This window comes from Hyperolius riggenbachi, chromosome 3 (genome assembly GCF_040937935.1).
Source record: "Hyperolius riggenbachi isolate aHypRig1 chromosome 3, aHypRig1.pri, whole genome shotgun sequence".
NCBI lineage: Eukaryota > Metazoa > Chordata > Amphibia > Anura > Hyperoliidae > Hyperolius > Hyperolius riggenbachi.
Window position 1 is genome coordinate 335,632,185 of NC_090648.1, and position 16,271 is coordinate 335,648,455.

Consider the following 16,271-nt stretch of genomic DNA (forward strand, 5'->3'; position numbering starts at 1 on the left):
CCCGAAGACAGATGGGCACAAGCGGTGGGTGACACAGTAATGTATAAATGCACATACCGGGGTACATTTATACACTGGGGGGCAGCAATGAGGCAACAGACGCAACTGATTCCCAAGCGATTTCTTGTTGAAATTGATCGGGAATCGGCCTGCTGAGTATGGGTAGCCATCTGATCTCTCTCTAATCAGATTCGAATAGAGATTTGTCTCTTGGTTGAATGTGCTCATCATCTCTAGATGTATGGCCACCTTTACATTTGTATTAGTGCAGGTTGAGCAGCTTCAGCTTGGAAGTATAAATGATCTGAGATTTTGGGGAGTAATTTTGAAATTCTCTTGCTTGACACATTTTGGTAAGTTACAGGAAAAAAGGTTATGAAATTAATTGGATCACTTCAGAGATGGGTTAAGATATAATGGGGCCCTAGGAAAGGTATTCAATTTAAGGCGCCCTTGAGGTCCTTTTGGCCAGCTGAAGTGAAGAGAGGTCAAAAATTGTGGCAGGTTGCCTGGGAGATGATCCTTTGCCAGATCACATTTTGCACAGAAATCCAGCAGAAACTAAACACCATGAAGGTTAATTACTTTGCACCCTTTCCCCTATTCCTTATGCAATCCATTATTTATATAAATATGCAAACAAATATACATAATAAGATAACAGTCAGAACTGAAAACAGAGAAAGGAAATATTTTATCTTTTAAGTAACCTTTCCATCAAATATGAATAGTGACCACAACTTGATTCACAAATTGATTCAGTGAATTCGTTACTGCAGTCACATAAATTTCAGATTAATTTAGTAACTGTGGGCATAAAATTCTACAAGAAAAGTCAATATCCGCAAGCGAAAGAAAAAAAGAATTGCAGTTTCTTAACAAAACAAATCAAGGTAAAAATGTCCCTATTAGTGAGCAGCAGGTCACATCCCATGATAAGGATCTCTTCCCATGGCTTAGTTATTGACATTTATAAAAACACTACAGAGCCTTATCTAATCATTTATCTTTCCAAATAACTGTCTATGGTGTAAAGCTGGCCATACACTGGCCCGATTTGCCGCCGTTCGACAGCAGATTCGATCACTGGGATCGAATCTGCTGCCAATCGTTCGCGCTAAACACACCCGCCGATCCGACTTTCTCCCGAAATCGGATCGGTCCGTCGATTGCGCCGTGCGGGAAATTACCGTCGATCGCCCGCGGGTAGGGAGCGTGTCGCTTGCGGCGCCCGATCCGATACAGGTATACATTACCTGACGCTGGCTCCCGGGCATCTTCTCCGCGCTGCACCGCTCTGTTCTTGCTCCATCCCAGAGTACATTAACTTCCTGCGTCACTCCAGTGACCAGGAAGTTCAAATAGAGGGCGCTCTATTTGAACTTCCTGGTCACGGATTGACACAGTGTACGCTGGGATGCGGTGCGGGATGCTGGGATGCGGTGCAGCGGGGAGAAGAGGACCCGGAGCCAGCTTCAGGTAATGTATACGAGGGGGACAGGCGGTAGGAGCAGCTCAACAGATTGTGATCGGTTTCAGGCTGAAATCGATTCACAATCTGTTTGCAGTAAAGGCAGCCATACGATCCCTCTCTGATCAGATTGGATCAGATAGGGATCTGTCAGTTGGTCGATCTAATGGCAAATCGACCAGTGTATGGCTACCTTTAGGGTTTGTATAAGTAATAGGATGGTATCTTACTATGAAAACTGAAACTGGAAATTGCTTATTTTTAACAGTACAACTTTAAAAACTATTTAGTCAAAGTTTGTCCATTGCAAAATCTTTTCTCTCCCTAATTTACAGTTTCTGATCACAAGTAACAACATATCTACTGTTGATAGGTGCATCACTGCAGAAGGTTTGTTTACTGTATTCCAAATTAAGTAGAAAGACCACCTGGACCCATATGCAATTAACTTTTTCTCTTGAGTTATCTACTAGGAGATAATTCCTATTATCTTTAAAATAATGTTTCACCATTTTACAGTTGAAAATGTACCCAAAAGAAGGTGAAAAGCGCAATGAAAATTATTTTAAGTATTTTTTTGCTTACTGCTGGTTTAAAAAGGCATTTTATGACAAGTTGTGAAAATATCACCTAGGATAAAACTCAGGCAAAAAAGTTAATTGCATATGGGCCCGGGTCTCATAAGATGCCCATGGAGGAGAATTCTGCATACTTATCCAGTCTAATTGCTGCCATACACTGGTCAATTGCCACCAGATCGACCAGCAGATAGATCCCTCTGTGATCGAATCTGATCAAAGAGGGATCTATTGGCTGCCTACACTGCAAACAGATTTTGAATCGATTTCACTATGAAACCGATTCAAAATATGTGGAGCTGCCGCTGCTGCCGCCCCCCCCCCCCCCCGGCATACATTACCCCCGGTCTCCGCTGTCTTCTTCTCCGCTCTGGGCTCCAGCTTCACTGTACTTCCTGTCCGGGGAAGTTTAAACAGTAGAGGGCGCTCTACTGTTTAAACTTCCTGTTGGGACAGGAAGAAGTGAAGCCTGCCGGAGCCCAGTGGAGAAGGAACAGCGGTGACAGCTGGGACACGTGCCGGCGGAGCAGGTAATGTATTGCTGCTAGCGTTGGTCGTCGGACATTCGAACGCCCCTATCAACGCACTCCCGACCGGCCGGCAATCAAGTGAAATATTCCGCGCTGACAGATTGATGGAAACGATCGATTTCGGACGGACATCGATCGTTCGGTCAGCGTTTTCGCAACGATTTCACAGCAAATTTGATCACAGTGATCGAATCTGCTGTATATTGGCAGGAAATAGTATAAGTGTAAGGGCCTCTTAAGCCAGGCCAGGGCAAACTATTCTGCGGACCGCATTCCTAACATGCCTGGCCTCCTTCTCTCTCTTTCCCCCCTCCCACATGACACACAGCCTACCAAACGTTGGTATGTCATGTGATGCATGTCAAGTGATGACCTGTTACTATGGAGACGTGATGCAGGAAGCACTATGTAGGTGAGTAAACCCCCGCTAATCCCCTGCTTGCGACTCTGCAGGGAGGGAGGGGGGGAAGAGAGGGATCCAGCCGGATGTACAGCACACACGGACCTGATAGTTTGCCCAGCGCTGGTCTAGGCTAAACTTCACTGGGAGGTTGGGGCTACATAGAAATATACAGCTTACATATAGATATAGAAAATGTTTCTGATGCTGAAACCAGGATAATTAACGTAAAAGTGGATATCCTGATTTTTTTTTCATGGTAAAAGCTTCCTCATCTGGAAATAATAATCATATTAAAATTAAAACAGTACTAAAAATTAGGTAAAATTATTCAATACATAGAAGCTTATAGGGATGGTTAATGAGATGCAAATTGATTCAGCATTATGCAAATATTGTATGCAAAGGTATGGAGCTTGATAATGGACCAATCAAATTTCACCTTGTCGGGCTCCGATTGGTCCATTTTCAAGATGCATTCATTTGCATGCATTTGCATAATCCTGCATCTATTTGAAATAATTTGCATGTCGTTCACCAACCCTAGAATCTAGACTGATGATAAAAATGTATTACCTGTTTTTATACTTTACCAATAAAATACCTTTTCAATGTCCAGATAGCAAAAAACTACTTAAAATAAGTTGTCCCATACTAACCAATCCATCAATAGATGTGTTATTATTTAAAAACAAATAATAAACATTGTGTAGATTGTGGAATAATAATTATTTTCATGGACCAAAATGTCAGGAAAAATGCTCAGGGCTCTTTAACATCTACAACGTGTGCAGGAGCTGTTCTCCTGCACGCGTTACATGCCTTGCGGCATGTCATTGGGATATTGCGGTGTGATGCAATCAGTGGCGGTAGCTATTAATTTAACGGGAAAACGCAGACTCCCGATGGTTAAAAGCTCCAGGGTGCATTGAACTGCAATGCACCGAAACGCAGCGTCGGGTGTGAAAGGTAAAATGAAAGTCTATGGACTTTCATTTTACCTTGGTTAACACAAAGTTTCGACTTTGCATTAAACCGCAGAAAATGGGATCAGATGTGAAAGAGCCCTTAGAAAACACTCCTGTGTAAAGTTAACCAATGTCCACAGCAGCCTCATCTATTATTTAGCAAGTGAGCACTATGCCATGTCCCACAGTATAGCAATTGCCAGGAAAAATTCTGTAAACCCCCAATACAGCTATTAGAGAACGTGTATGGCGTGGGTCCATTTTCTAATTTCTAAATTCATCATCTCCAGCTTCAGGCAATTTACTTTATGTTAATCAACCTCCTATATAATAAAGTAATATTTATGTAAAGTTCTAATGTAAATGACTACTATTAATATAAAAAATATCCAACAGCACATTTGTAGAAAGTATTTACAACATATACTGTATATACTCGAGAATAAGCCTAATTTTTGGACCCAGAAAATGTCCCAAAAGTCGGGGTCTTGGCTTATACTCATTGCATTCCTATATCAAGTTACTTATACCTTGCATTCCTGTATCAAGTTTTAGATACATGACTATATGGCCCTGAATTCCTTGCTTTGTCTGTATATTGGCTCAAACTTTGCAACAGGAGTTCTTTGCATGTCCATTGTAGGCCTATGTTCTGGCTTATTATTGCAATCTGCTGAATTTATGCTGCTTTTCTAATATATGGTAATGGCCAGCCATGGCTGTGAGTGCTGTTGGGTCAAACATTTTCCATTTTTTTTTTTTAGGTAAATATTAGGGGGTCGACTTATACTCGGGTCGGCTTGTACTCTAGTATGTACAGTAAATTAATTTACAGGTAATCCAATATTTTAGACATCACAAGATGCTGGATGAATGAGATTGTGTGAAAGATAGCAATTTGTCTTTCTGGAACGTTATACAATTTAGGCTGCCATTTCAAAGTGACTGGTGTCATAGTGTCAATATGGAATATCAGCAGTTTAAAAACTATGAAAACAAATGGAAAGGTAATTTTTAATGCATGCTTGTGCAAGCTTTTATCACAATGGTGGGCATTAAAATGTTGTAATGTGACCCCTTGACTTTCTAGTTATGGTATTCTGCTATATGTATTTGTGTCCTCTGCTTTCTGATCTTGCCTTGAATGGAATATGCATACATTTTAAATGCAGCTGATCTTAATGTTGCTTGTTGAATGTTCACTTAGCTTTACCTCCAATGCAACATTCAACTACTGTATGTGGAACTAAAATGAGCATCAACTCCAACAACAGTTTAAGTTCCTCTTTAACCACTTCACATCCAGACCTTTTTTCCCCTTATGGACTAGAGCATTTTTAATATTTTAGCTATGCCTCTATTTAATTAGCAATAACTTTATCCCTACTCATGAAACCTAAAAAATATATGTCTCGTTTTTTTTCAAAACAAACTAGGCTTTCATTGGAGGTATTTAGTCCCAGGAAAAAAATATGTTCAGCAAACTTCAATAGGGAGAAAAAGCATTATTTCTCAGCTTTTACCAATTCCAGTTTAAAAATAAAAAGTGCTACTGTGATAAAAAAAAACATGCCACCAGTAATGCAGCTGACAGTGCTGGGGGGGGGGGGGTGCTCTGAAGGACCCCCAGGCCCGGATTTACATCACATGAGCCTAGAGGCACATATGTCCTGACACCGTACACTTCGCCCTTCATGAACCTACAAACCCCCTCCAAACCGCACCACACCACAAGTGTGCTGGCTGTCCCAGCTGTCACTTACTTCTCTTGCCCGTTATAGGTAGCTACAGGTGTACCTTAGCATCAGGTGGCCAGAGGTACCCTCAGTATTAAGTAGCTAGTGATGCTCCCGATCATAGAGATCTCTTCAGTAAAATGAAGAGAGCAGGGTGAGTAATCTCATTTACGCTCTGCTAAAGCTTCTACATAGAGAAGGAGAGAGGTACTAAGGGAGGAGGTGAGTGAGACGCCTTTCCATCATAAGGTGCCTGTAGGCATGTGCCTACAGTGCCTTATGGTAAATCCAGTCCTGAGCGCCCCGATCGTGCACAGCTGGGCTGCAAGCTAAAATCGTATATCTACGTCCTCGTGGCTTCGATGAAGTCACAGAGGACGTAGATATACTGTAGTGGTGGAAAGAGTGGTTAAAATACTGGGTATAAGCCATGTGACTAGTATTCATGGCCCAATAAAAAGTTTTTCTTTTGGCAATATTACTTTTAGCAAATATAGGCTATTGATCTTATGTGGGGATCTGAGGCCAATAAACTGGAATCATACCTATAATTTTTGGATGCACATTTAAAAGTATAGCAAGCAGCTAAGCAAGTGGCCTCCTTAATTTTTGCTCTATGGTATTAACTTGAACCAAATAATCTTTCCTATGTGGGGGAGCTTTCCTAGCTAAAGCTCTAAAGCTCAGTCTTCAAAACTGGAAAAAGAATAGAGCATTCTAATGACATACATATCCATGTATAATTAGTGTATTCAGAATTTCAAAATGGGTCTCAGTGGGGAAACTGTTTACTATCTAAAAGTCTCCACAAGTGGTTCAAGAGGATTATCCACTAATACATGGTTTGTCCCTATTAATGACAATTTTATAGGTTTATTTAATAACCCCCTATAAAGTGACTTTCTTTTTAGAGATCACTAATCTCTCTACGATAATCTGTAATGGAAGGATAATTTCTTTGTAAATGAATAGATTGTCCTACAGGGACTCTCTTAATAGTATGTTTAGGATGACAAGGATTTACATAAAAAAGGTAATTCCTTGCTTAAGGTTTTGATTCAATACAGAGTGTATAGAATTATGCAGACATCAGTAAAACATTTATCTCACAAAAAAATAAAAAGAATAAAAATCTGTATATTGAGAAAAACAATAACCCCCTCAACCTATGCAGTCCTAGATGCAATGTGTGGTTAGGAAACCCTCCATAGAGTTTCCCGAATCAATATAAAATTCAAATAAAATAGGCTAGTTTTAGTTAACCTATTACAATTACAAAGTTAGGTAACAGACATTCTGCATATCAGGAATCAAAGACAAAAATATTTAGAAATACATTTTTCTGAATTCATATACAAATGTCACTGTACAGTTATCCAGGTTAGAGTGCTATTCTGCTACATCAGTAGTAATACCTTGCCATCTTGGCTTCAAGAAGCAACTCTAGCATGACCTCTGTGGAGGAGCATCAAACAACATGTTCTGCATATAACAGTCAACAGAAAAATGAGCTTCATGTCTAGTCAGGGTACAAGATTGACACTCTCTAGAAGCCATTTTTTACACTGAGCCAGAAGAACACCTCAGCAGCTCAGCTCTTTGAAATCTTGGAACTGAAAAAATAAAAAATGTCTCAGAACCATTATTAACACTGAATCCAGCTCTTATCATTAAAAATGCTCCTTATTAAAAGAAACTAAAAAAAAAAGTTAAAAACACAAAAGCTGGAGAGTGGCTTCGGGACTCTGCCCTTGTTCATGCCACAGAACCTAATGAATCTACATTGTGCATTCTTTTAGCATACAAAAAAATCTGCATTTTCTGATTGGTTCAATACTTCCGAATTAACTCGGAAGTATTTGTCCAATCAGAGACTGCAAAAAAAAAAAAAAAGAGAGAGACGTCTCAGAAAGCAATACTCACAAATTAAAAAATCGGAAAATTAGAAATCTACAGAATGTGTAATTGGCATTGGCAGAAAACATAATTTCTGTGGAATTCAGAAATCGGCATTTCCAACTATCGCTACTGATAGTGTCACATGGGTGGGTAGCCAGTGGCTAACGCAGCACAGAAAACACACTACCCATATTAGGCCATTAATAATGGAAAGGCATGCAGAAGAAATGCCAAAGTACTTTCCGCCATATGGAATACTGCGCCAACCAATCTCAATCATGTAAAAGAAGTGGATGGGAAAGCATCAAAAATGTGGAAATAAGCTCCTTTGCATAAAATACCTGTGGAGAATAGGAAAAATGGGAAAATAAGGTCCGCAACACAGACCAATCACAAACGCCAGGGTGTAGCCAAAAGCACCACAATACCAGAAGTAATTATGGCTACATGTGCTGGGAAATACCTACAGGCTGTTGCCATGGCAACTAGGCCACACATCAAATAAGTGAATTCTAATGCTTAGAGTGTATTAAAATAAGATAAAGGGGATACTGGAAATTATTTTGGTTGAGTCTGCCGCAAGACAGCTAACCAAGATAATTATCACCCTTTATGTCCCTTTTTACCCAAGATCTGTGATACCTTACAGCAGGCCCAGCTTGGTTAACTTAACATGGTGCCTATTTTGTGATGGAGTTTGTTATCCCAATACATAGAGTTTCAGTTATTTATTCACCATAGTTAGGCCACTGGATCACTAAAATCCATTTTACTTAGTTCAATGTATAAAACAGCAGTACAAGTGCTAGCAAAAGTAGGAAGGCCTGGGTGAAAAGGAGTTGGATTAAAGAGGAACTCCAGTGAAAATAATGTAATAAAATAGTGCTTCATTTTTGCAATAATTATGTATAAATGATATAGTCAGTGTTTGCCCATTGTAAAATCTTTTCTCTCCCTGACTTACATTCTGACATTTATCACATGGTGAAATTTTTACTGCTGGCAGGTGAGGTGATGTAGCTGCTGCTTGCTGTTTTGGGAGTTGGGCCCAGTTGTAAACAGCTATTTCCCCAAATGCAACAAGGTTCACAGACAGGAAACTGCCAGGAGTACCATGGCCCTCAGAGTTTCTTGTGGGCGGGGTTTCACCACAATATCAGCCATACAGAGCCCCCTGATGATCGGTTTGTAAAAAGGAATAGATTTCTCATGTAAAATGGGGTATCAGCTACTGATTGGGATGAAGTTCAATTCTTGGTCACGGTTTCTCTTTAACAGCCACTAAACATCATTGTTCACCCCCACCCCAGTAAATATTGAGACAACCGTCACTTGACCATGCTAACAGCCGCTGCCAATGGGACACTACGTGCTATTTTTAGCCCGTAAAGATCACACTGAAAGCCAAGAATATCAATAAGCAATCAGGTAACAATGGGGTTAATTTTGGTCATTTGGTCCCTTGGAATAAATGATCAGAACAAACTGACTGACGTCTGGGGACAGGATGGAAGTCATTGTGATTTATCATTAAGCTGTTTCTTGACATACTTTGAAAAAGGTTTTTTTTTTTTTTTTTTTTTACCACAATTGATGTAAATTAAAGATTATTATGGTGTCACAACTTTTACTTATGTTTCTTGCCATTGAATTTTACAATGGGGTTGGTAGTATATTTACAGTACATGTCACTTCAGGTACTTTTAAAGCTACTGTGAGATCATGCCAGTAAAGGCTACATATCTACATTCGTACCCCTTAAATTGAGGGGGAAAAAAAATAAATGTCTATATAATATATATATATATATATATATATATATATATATATATATATATATATATATATATATATATATACATACACATACAGGTAGTCCCCAGGTTACAGCCGTCCCGACTTACAAACCACCCCTCCAATACAAATAGAACTCCTGTTTGCAATGTTCATACGGAAGGAGAAGAACGAGAGCATCTTGGCAATAAATGCATGGCGTGCGGGGACATAGTGGAGGCACGGGGGAGAAAGGGGGACACCGGAGGAACAGGTGGGGAACATTGTTCTGACTTATATACAAATTCAACTTAAGAACCAACCTTTAGTCCCCATTTCATTCTTTAACCAGGGACTACATAATAAATATATTATATAAATACATATTTACTGAATATTCTCCCATAAAGACACACTACATATATATATGTATGTATATATATATATATATATATATATATATATATATATATATATATATATATATATATATATATATATATACACACACACACACACACACACACACTTGCCTATACACACAAGTAATACTTATGTGCATGTATACATATATATATATAAAACATACGGTACACTATATTCTGTATTTATAATTCCTGATATATGTTCAAACATATACATTCTATTTCATTTTTGTAGGCTGAGAGAAGAAAAAATTCACAAGCTAAATAAGTCACAATAAAATAATAAAATGCTGTGTTTATGCAGCTTGGTCATTCTATCGCAAGATGACAAGACAAATGGCATTGTGGAAATATGCAGGAATCACACATTTCATTGTTTTAGGTTGAAATGCATAGACAGTCTGGCAATGCACACCATTTGTCTTTATCTGTTGAGGACCTGACAAGAGGCATGATTACTTCTGTTAGGGTATGAAAATAAAGAAAAAAATGTCCTGTCCACAGTCCAGGTTATTTATTATATGTTGAATTGCTGACTGTAGCTAGGAAGCAAGAAATTGTTTAGACTGGATGAGACAATCATATTTTTTTTCCTTCTAGAGTTAATATGGTGAGGTTGGTCTTACCTGCACAATCTGGCTTTGCTCAGCGGTAAGCATTGATGGAAGTTTTTCAGACAACCATGACTCAGTCAGGGGCTCCCAACCCAAGTCTTTTGCTTCCATATATATCATACCACATCTGAAAAGAAAGAGGAATTAGCTAGGTGTAACATTACATACCATTAGCTTGAATGCTTAAAGGGACTCCGAGCACCTCTCATGGGTATGCCTTAAAAGAGACTCGGACCCGTACTGCAAAGTACTTAAAGATGAAGACATTTCTGTAGCTTGTGCTCTCCTCTTTCATTTGATGCCTGAATTGCCGTTCTACACCAAATAGTTTTCGTTCGATTTCAATTTAAAAATCGCAGCTGCCATTTTGGCTATGTTATAACTTCCGGGTCACCCCTGTCTTCTCTGTTAAAGAAGTGCATCACTGAATGAAGCAGGAAGAGGAAGTGACACGCATGGCCATTGCAAGAGGCTCCTCCAGAGGGGTCATAGCACGACTTTGTTGGAAGTCGTCTGGCTTAAATGCATACCCATGAGAGGTACTCAGAGTCCCTTTAAGTACCATCTCAGTTGCAACCTCTGCTTGGCACATGACCTTCTTATCCCATAGAATCTCCCCTCCCCCAATTTATATTTAAAAGTCTACCACCATATAGACTCTTTGAATCTTCTGAGATCCTTATTCCTACTTTGTTACGTCACTATTTTTTTTTTTTTACCGTTGCTGTATGCTATTACATCCCTTTGAAACTTTAATATTGTAATGTCTCCCCTATCTATTGTACTAAACTGCATAATATGTTGCCAATTTATAAAGGTGATTAATAATATAATGTAGCACTGTATATACTGTAGTAAATGCATATCTAATTAAAAAAAACAAGCATATAGGAAAAACTTTTCTTGCTTGTTAAAATGATAGGTATAGAAAAAAAATCTGGATTCAACTAATTAACTTAAAATGAGATGACCTTTTCATAGAGAGACAGGCTGAAAACTAATAATATATGAGTGCATTAAAAAGTCCACTAGTATAAATCTATTGATTGAACTAGATGAAGGTCTGCTAATTATAGGATTACCAATCTCATCACTTTGTGAGCCAGGAAGACAATTTTGATATAGAACATCAATAAGATTAGCAAAGCTTAGATTAAATGATTTATTGGCCACTGCTACACACTGATATAACTTTTGTAATTGGTATTAAAAAGGGATTGCAAATGTCAATAATAAATACAAACAATTTACAGTTTCTTTTAACAAGCATATGAACAGCAAACGCTATTTTTCAAATTGTCTATCTAATATCAGATATGCACAACTTGGACAGTTCCATAATGACAGCAGCATCGAGATTTCAGTTTTGTTCCTTTTTTAAACTGACAAGGTTATTTCAGATTTTTATCAGCTGACAACTGTTATTGCCAGTAATGTGATGATCTTGTAAAACGATATAAAGGATGGTGTTTATGTCAACAACTTGGGAGAGGGTCATAAAAAATAACCCTCCAAAGTAACGCTCCTAAAGGTAAGTAGCTGCAAGAAGTCATAATGTTTACTTTGTGGTTAAAAGGCTCAGTAATATAGTCGTGCCTTAGGTCCCATTCATTTATCCATATCCGCACTTATTTTCTCATCAAGATGTTGTGACTTTGAGTTGGTAAAACAAGTGTCATAGTAGTCTAGAAATATCAGGGACAGTTAAAGGATACCCGAACTGACATGTGATATGATGAGATAGACATGTGTATGTACAGTGCCTAGCACACAAATAACTATGCTGTGTTCCTTTTATTCTTTCTCTGCCTGAAAGAGTTAAATATCAGGTATGTAAGTGGCTGACTCAGTCCTGACTCAGACAAGAAGTGATGACAGTGTGACCCTTAGTGATAATAAATTCCAACTATAAAACACGTTCCTAGCAGAACATGGCTTCTGAGAGCAAGAAATAGGTAAAAAGGGGACTATCTTATCAGTGAGGGTCACACTGTAGTCACTTGATGTCTAAGTCAGGAATGAGTCAGCCACTTACATACCTAATATTTAACTCTTTCAGGCAGAGTAAGAAAAAAAGGAACACAGCATAGTTATTTGTGTGCTAGGCACTGCACATACACGTCTATCTCATCATGTCACATGTCAGTTCGGGTATCCTTTAACTCAGGTGTTTGCTACGCTCTGCATTGCAAAGCAGCAAAAATGCTACTAGCACCATGTCAGAAGAAACCTCTACTACACATGCATGGCATACATTCAGGCTTTGTCTAACACTCAGCATACTGCTTCACCCTTGCGGCTACACTGCAGTGATAAATTCTGGATGATCACTTGGAAAAAAATATGAATGGCAGCTGCTATGAGGAAAAAAAGAGGTGGCTGATGACAATGGCCTCAATTCACTAAGATCATGCTGGAGATAATAAGGCAAGAGAAAACATAACTTCACACATCGATCTTGCCTTATTAAGGTGTAGAGATAAGTTTTCACAGTGAGAGAAAGTTATCGTATCTCTTTAGTCCTTAACCATTTTATGACAACCTGACTTATAAATACATCCTGCTAGAGCCTCCTAATGGCTCCAGGAAGTCAGACAGTGTTGCTGCTGCTGTGCGCGTGCACGCGCGCTCCAGTGCGTGCATACCCGTGTGCATGCACGTGAAAATAGTGAAAAAAAACACCCCCCAAAAAAAGACACCTTTATTTCCAAATACTATATTGTCACCATACTTTGGTACTAGGGACATAATTAAAATCTTGTGTTTATATATTAAAACTATAGGGGATGAGATTGGAGAAATAGTGTATTTTTTCATTTTTTCCCTTTAAAATGCATAGAAAATAAAGTAATTACTGAAAACAAATATCAACCTCAAAAAGCCCAATTGGTGGTGAAAAAAAACAAGATATAGATCATCTCATATTATTTTAAGGATTGAAGAGTTAACTTTAGAGATCTCACCTTAACATAAAGACAGAAGAGTTAACAATAAGTTTGCCTAAAAAGTTTCCTGAATACTACATGCCCTATCACCATAGTGATAACTCTAGAAACGTTATTAAAGACAGGAGATAAGCTTAGTGAATTGAGGCCATTGTCAACGCAAATGCCTGTTGTGCCATTTTGGACATGAGCCCTTTATACAGTATACTTAAAAAGGCACTATAGCAAAAAACACAATAATGTATTCGGATAACTCTGATAACATGTATGTAATAGTAAAGATCTGAATCCTCATGGCCGTGGCTACAGTAATTCAGACACAAATATGGATCAGAAATGGAGTCAGCACCCATGTGGAAACTAGTCCTTAGTGAATCCCTGAGCGGTTAAAACTTGGTTTTTCAAAAAATCAAAAGTTGTAGTAGTCCCCTTTGCTCACAATTCTGTTAAATACCAGATAAAAGTTGCCATATTAAAGATCATGATTTCCTACATGGTCTCAAACTGGTACATTAGATACAATGATGCAGTTATATACAATGGGGCATATGCTTAAAAAGTTCAGTAAAGTCAAGGAGTGCATGGCAATTTTACCATTCATTACACTAACAAGGTAGCTTGCATTGTGCAATTAAAGAGAGTCTGAAGCGAGAATAAATCTCGCTTCAGACCTCATAGATAGCAGGGGCACGTGTGCCCCTGCTAAACCATCGCTATCCCGCGGCTAAACGGGGGTCCCTTCAGCCCCAAATCCCCTCCGAGCAGCCGGGGATCTCTTCCTGGTTGGGGCAGGGCTAACCGCCGCAGCCCCGCCCCACGCGCGTCTGTCAGCACGTATCTCCACCTCTCCCCCGCCCCTCTCAGTCTTCCTTCACTGAGAGGGGCGGGGAGAGGCGGCGATGCGCGTCTGATAGACGCGACTAGAGGCAGGGCTGCAGCCGTTAGCCCTGCCTCCAGGAAGAAGATATATACGACCAATTTTACGACCAACTTTTGCGGGGGTGGGTTTGGGGGTGAAGGGACCCCCGTTTAGCGGCGCGATGGCGGCGGTTTAGCAGGGGCACACATGCCCCTGCTAACTATGAGCTCTGAAGCGAGAATTATTCTCGCTTCAGAGTCTCTTTAAGGCAACCCACATTACATAGGTTCTAGGAGCAATGCTAGGTCCCTTGCGTAGCATGCATTACCCTTCCAATTCTCATATTACCTGGGTAGCACAAGTTGTGCTAAATGTACAATTAAGTTTCCTTCCTTCTACAACTTCTCAGCCACTTGTTCAACTCCCTAACCCCCCTCTGCCTTTTAGGTAACTCACATGGCACTTCATTGGAAATCCATGCTTTGAGTTTAATTCTTAAATGACTTAAATCATTTTAGGCCCTTTCACTAACTTTGTCATTGGTTCCTAGTTGTTTATGTACAAACCCTGCCATTCAACTGCATTAACCTCCTAAGTGGTAATCCCGAGTCAGTCTTGGGACGGAAATCCGCAGCTCAGAGTGGTAATCCTGAGCGAGTTATATGCAGGAGCTGCTGCAGATCACGCTATGGTATTTTTTTTCTTGTTTTTAGGGTCTAAAAGCTTGTGAAAAAATTGCATGGCTTTTAGACCCTAAATCTGGAAATAATCATAATGCCAGCGAGGTTAAATAGAAACTGGAATGCACTTGTTGGCCAGTAGAGTGCACAGTCCAGCCATTCATGTGAAAGAGGCCATCTCCAAACATCTCTGATTTACTGAGACTTCTCCAAGCATCTCCATTGAGAATGTCAGATGTGATTGAAAAAACCTAGGCTGGTTTAAAAACATTTAATGCAATCTTGCATGGATAAAAATTAGGTTTTAATCTTTAGCAAGCTAAGAATTTGTAAGCGTGAGAGCAAGCTCAGATAGCTGTTCTTTTCAGCCTTAGCGACAGTACTCTCTGTACTTTGCTAAGCAGGCTGTTCCTATTTGACTTTCCAGAATCTCCCCTTTGTTGGAAGAGTCTTTGTCACTCATGTTCAACACCTGCTAAAAGGTTGAATTCCCTCATCTCTATTAAGGTGCCCATCTTTTCGAATCACCGAGCTAATCGAACGGAAACAATCGGCTGTGCCCTTTAGTGGCCGAAAACCCTCTAACCAATCTGGTCAGGTCGATAGGATCGATCCAAAAAATTGATAAATTCCATGAATCTGATCAAGTTGGTTAGCTCAGTTGCGGATTGCAAACTAATCATCACAGAAACCAAATTTCCTATTCTAAGTGCCAAACAAAAACATTTCCAGTTTAGGGATTCACAGATTTTAAATTGCAGCATGTATGGCAATCAGTCAGTGTGGGTAAAATAGATTTCTTTCCCCTTTGGAATACAGATAGATAGGCCAGTTTTCTTGAGCCATTATAGCTATTATTATCTTGTAAATGTACTACTGAGTATGGCCGAATACTGATTGATTTAAGTGTCCAGTAGAGATGTAGCGAATGGTTCGCCGGTGAACGGTTCCAGGCGAACTTTGGGGGTTTGCGTTCGCCTGGACCAAGCGAACTTTTGCAGAAGTTCGATTTGCCCCATAATGCAATATGAGGGTCAACTTTGACCCTCTGCATCACAGTCAGCAGGCACATTGTAGCCATTCAGGCTACACTAAGCCCTGGATCACCCCCCCCCCCTTATATAAGGCAGGCTGCAGCGGCCATTAGCCTCACTCGTGTGCCTGCTAGAGACAGACTAGGGACAGCTGCCACAGACTTGTTCTTCTAGGGACAGATTAGTGAGGTTCTTGGCTGCTTATCTTGCTCCTGGCTGATTATTATTGCTTTTATAGCACCCCTCAACAGCTCTTTTCAGAGCTCATCCTGTACTTTTTTTTTTCTGTGTCAAACTGACAATTTTGTTGCATGCACAGCCTTGCTAATTGATAGTGTGTGTGCCACTGCCAGCAGCCC

At 39.7% G+C, this 16,271-nt stretch overlaps 1 protein-coding gene across 1 annotated transcript in view; it reads right to left on the reverse strand.

Annotated features, from left to right (window-relative positions):
• LOC137562326 (dynein axonemal heavy chain 3-like) overlaps positions 1-16,271 on the reverse strand; it is a 1,996,682-nt gene that overhangs the window by 950,801 nt on the left and 1,029,610 nt on the right. The window contains exon 39 of the mRNA XM_068273663.1: positions 10,407-10,521. Coding sequence (XP_068129764.1) covers positions 10,407-10,521 — 115 coding nt within the window. The remainder of the gene's footprint in view (positions 1-10,406; positions 10,522-16,271) is intronic.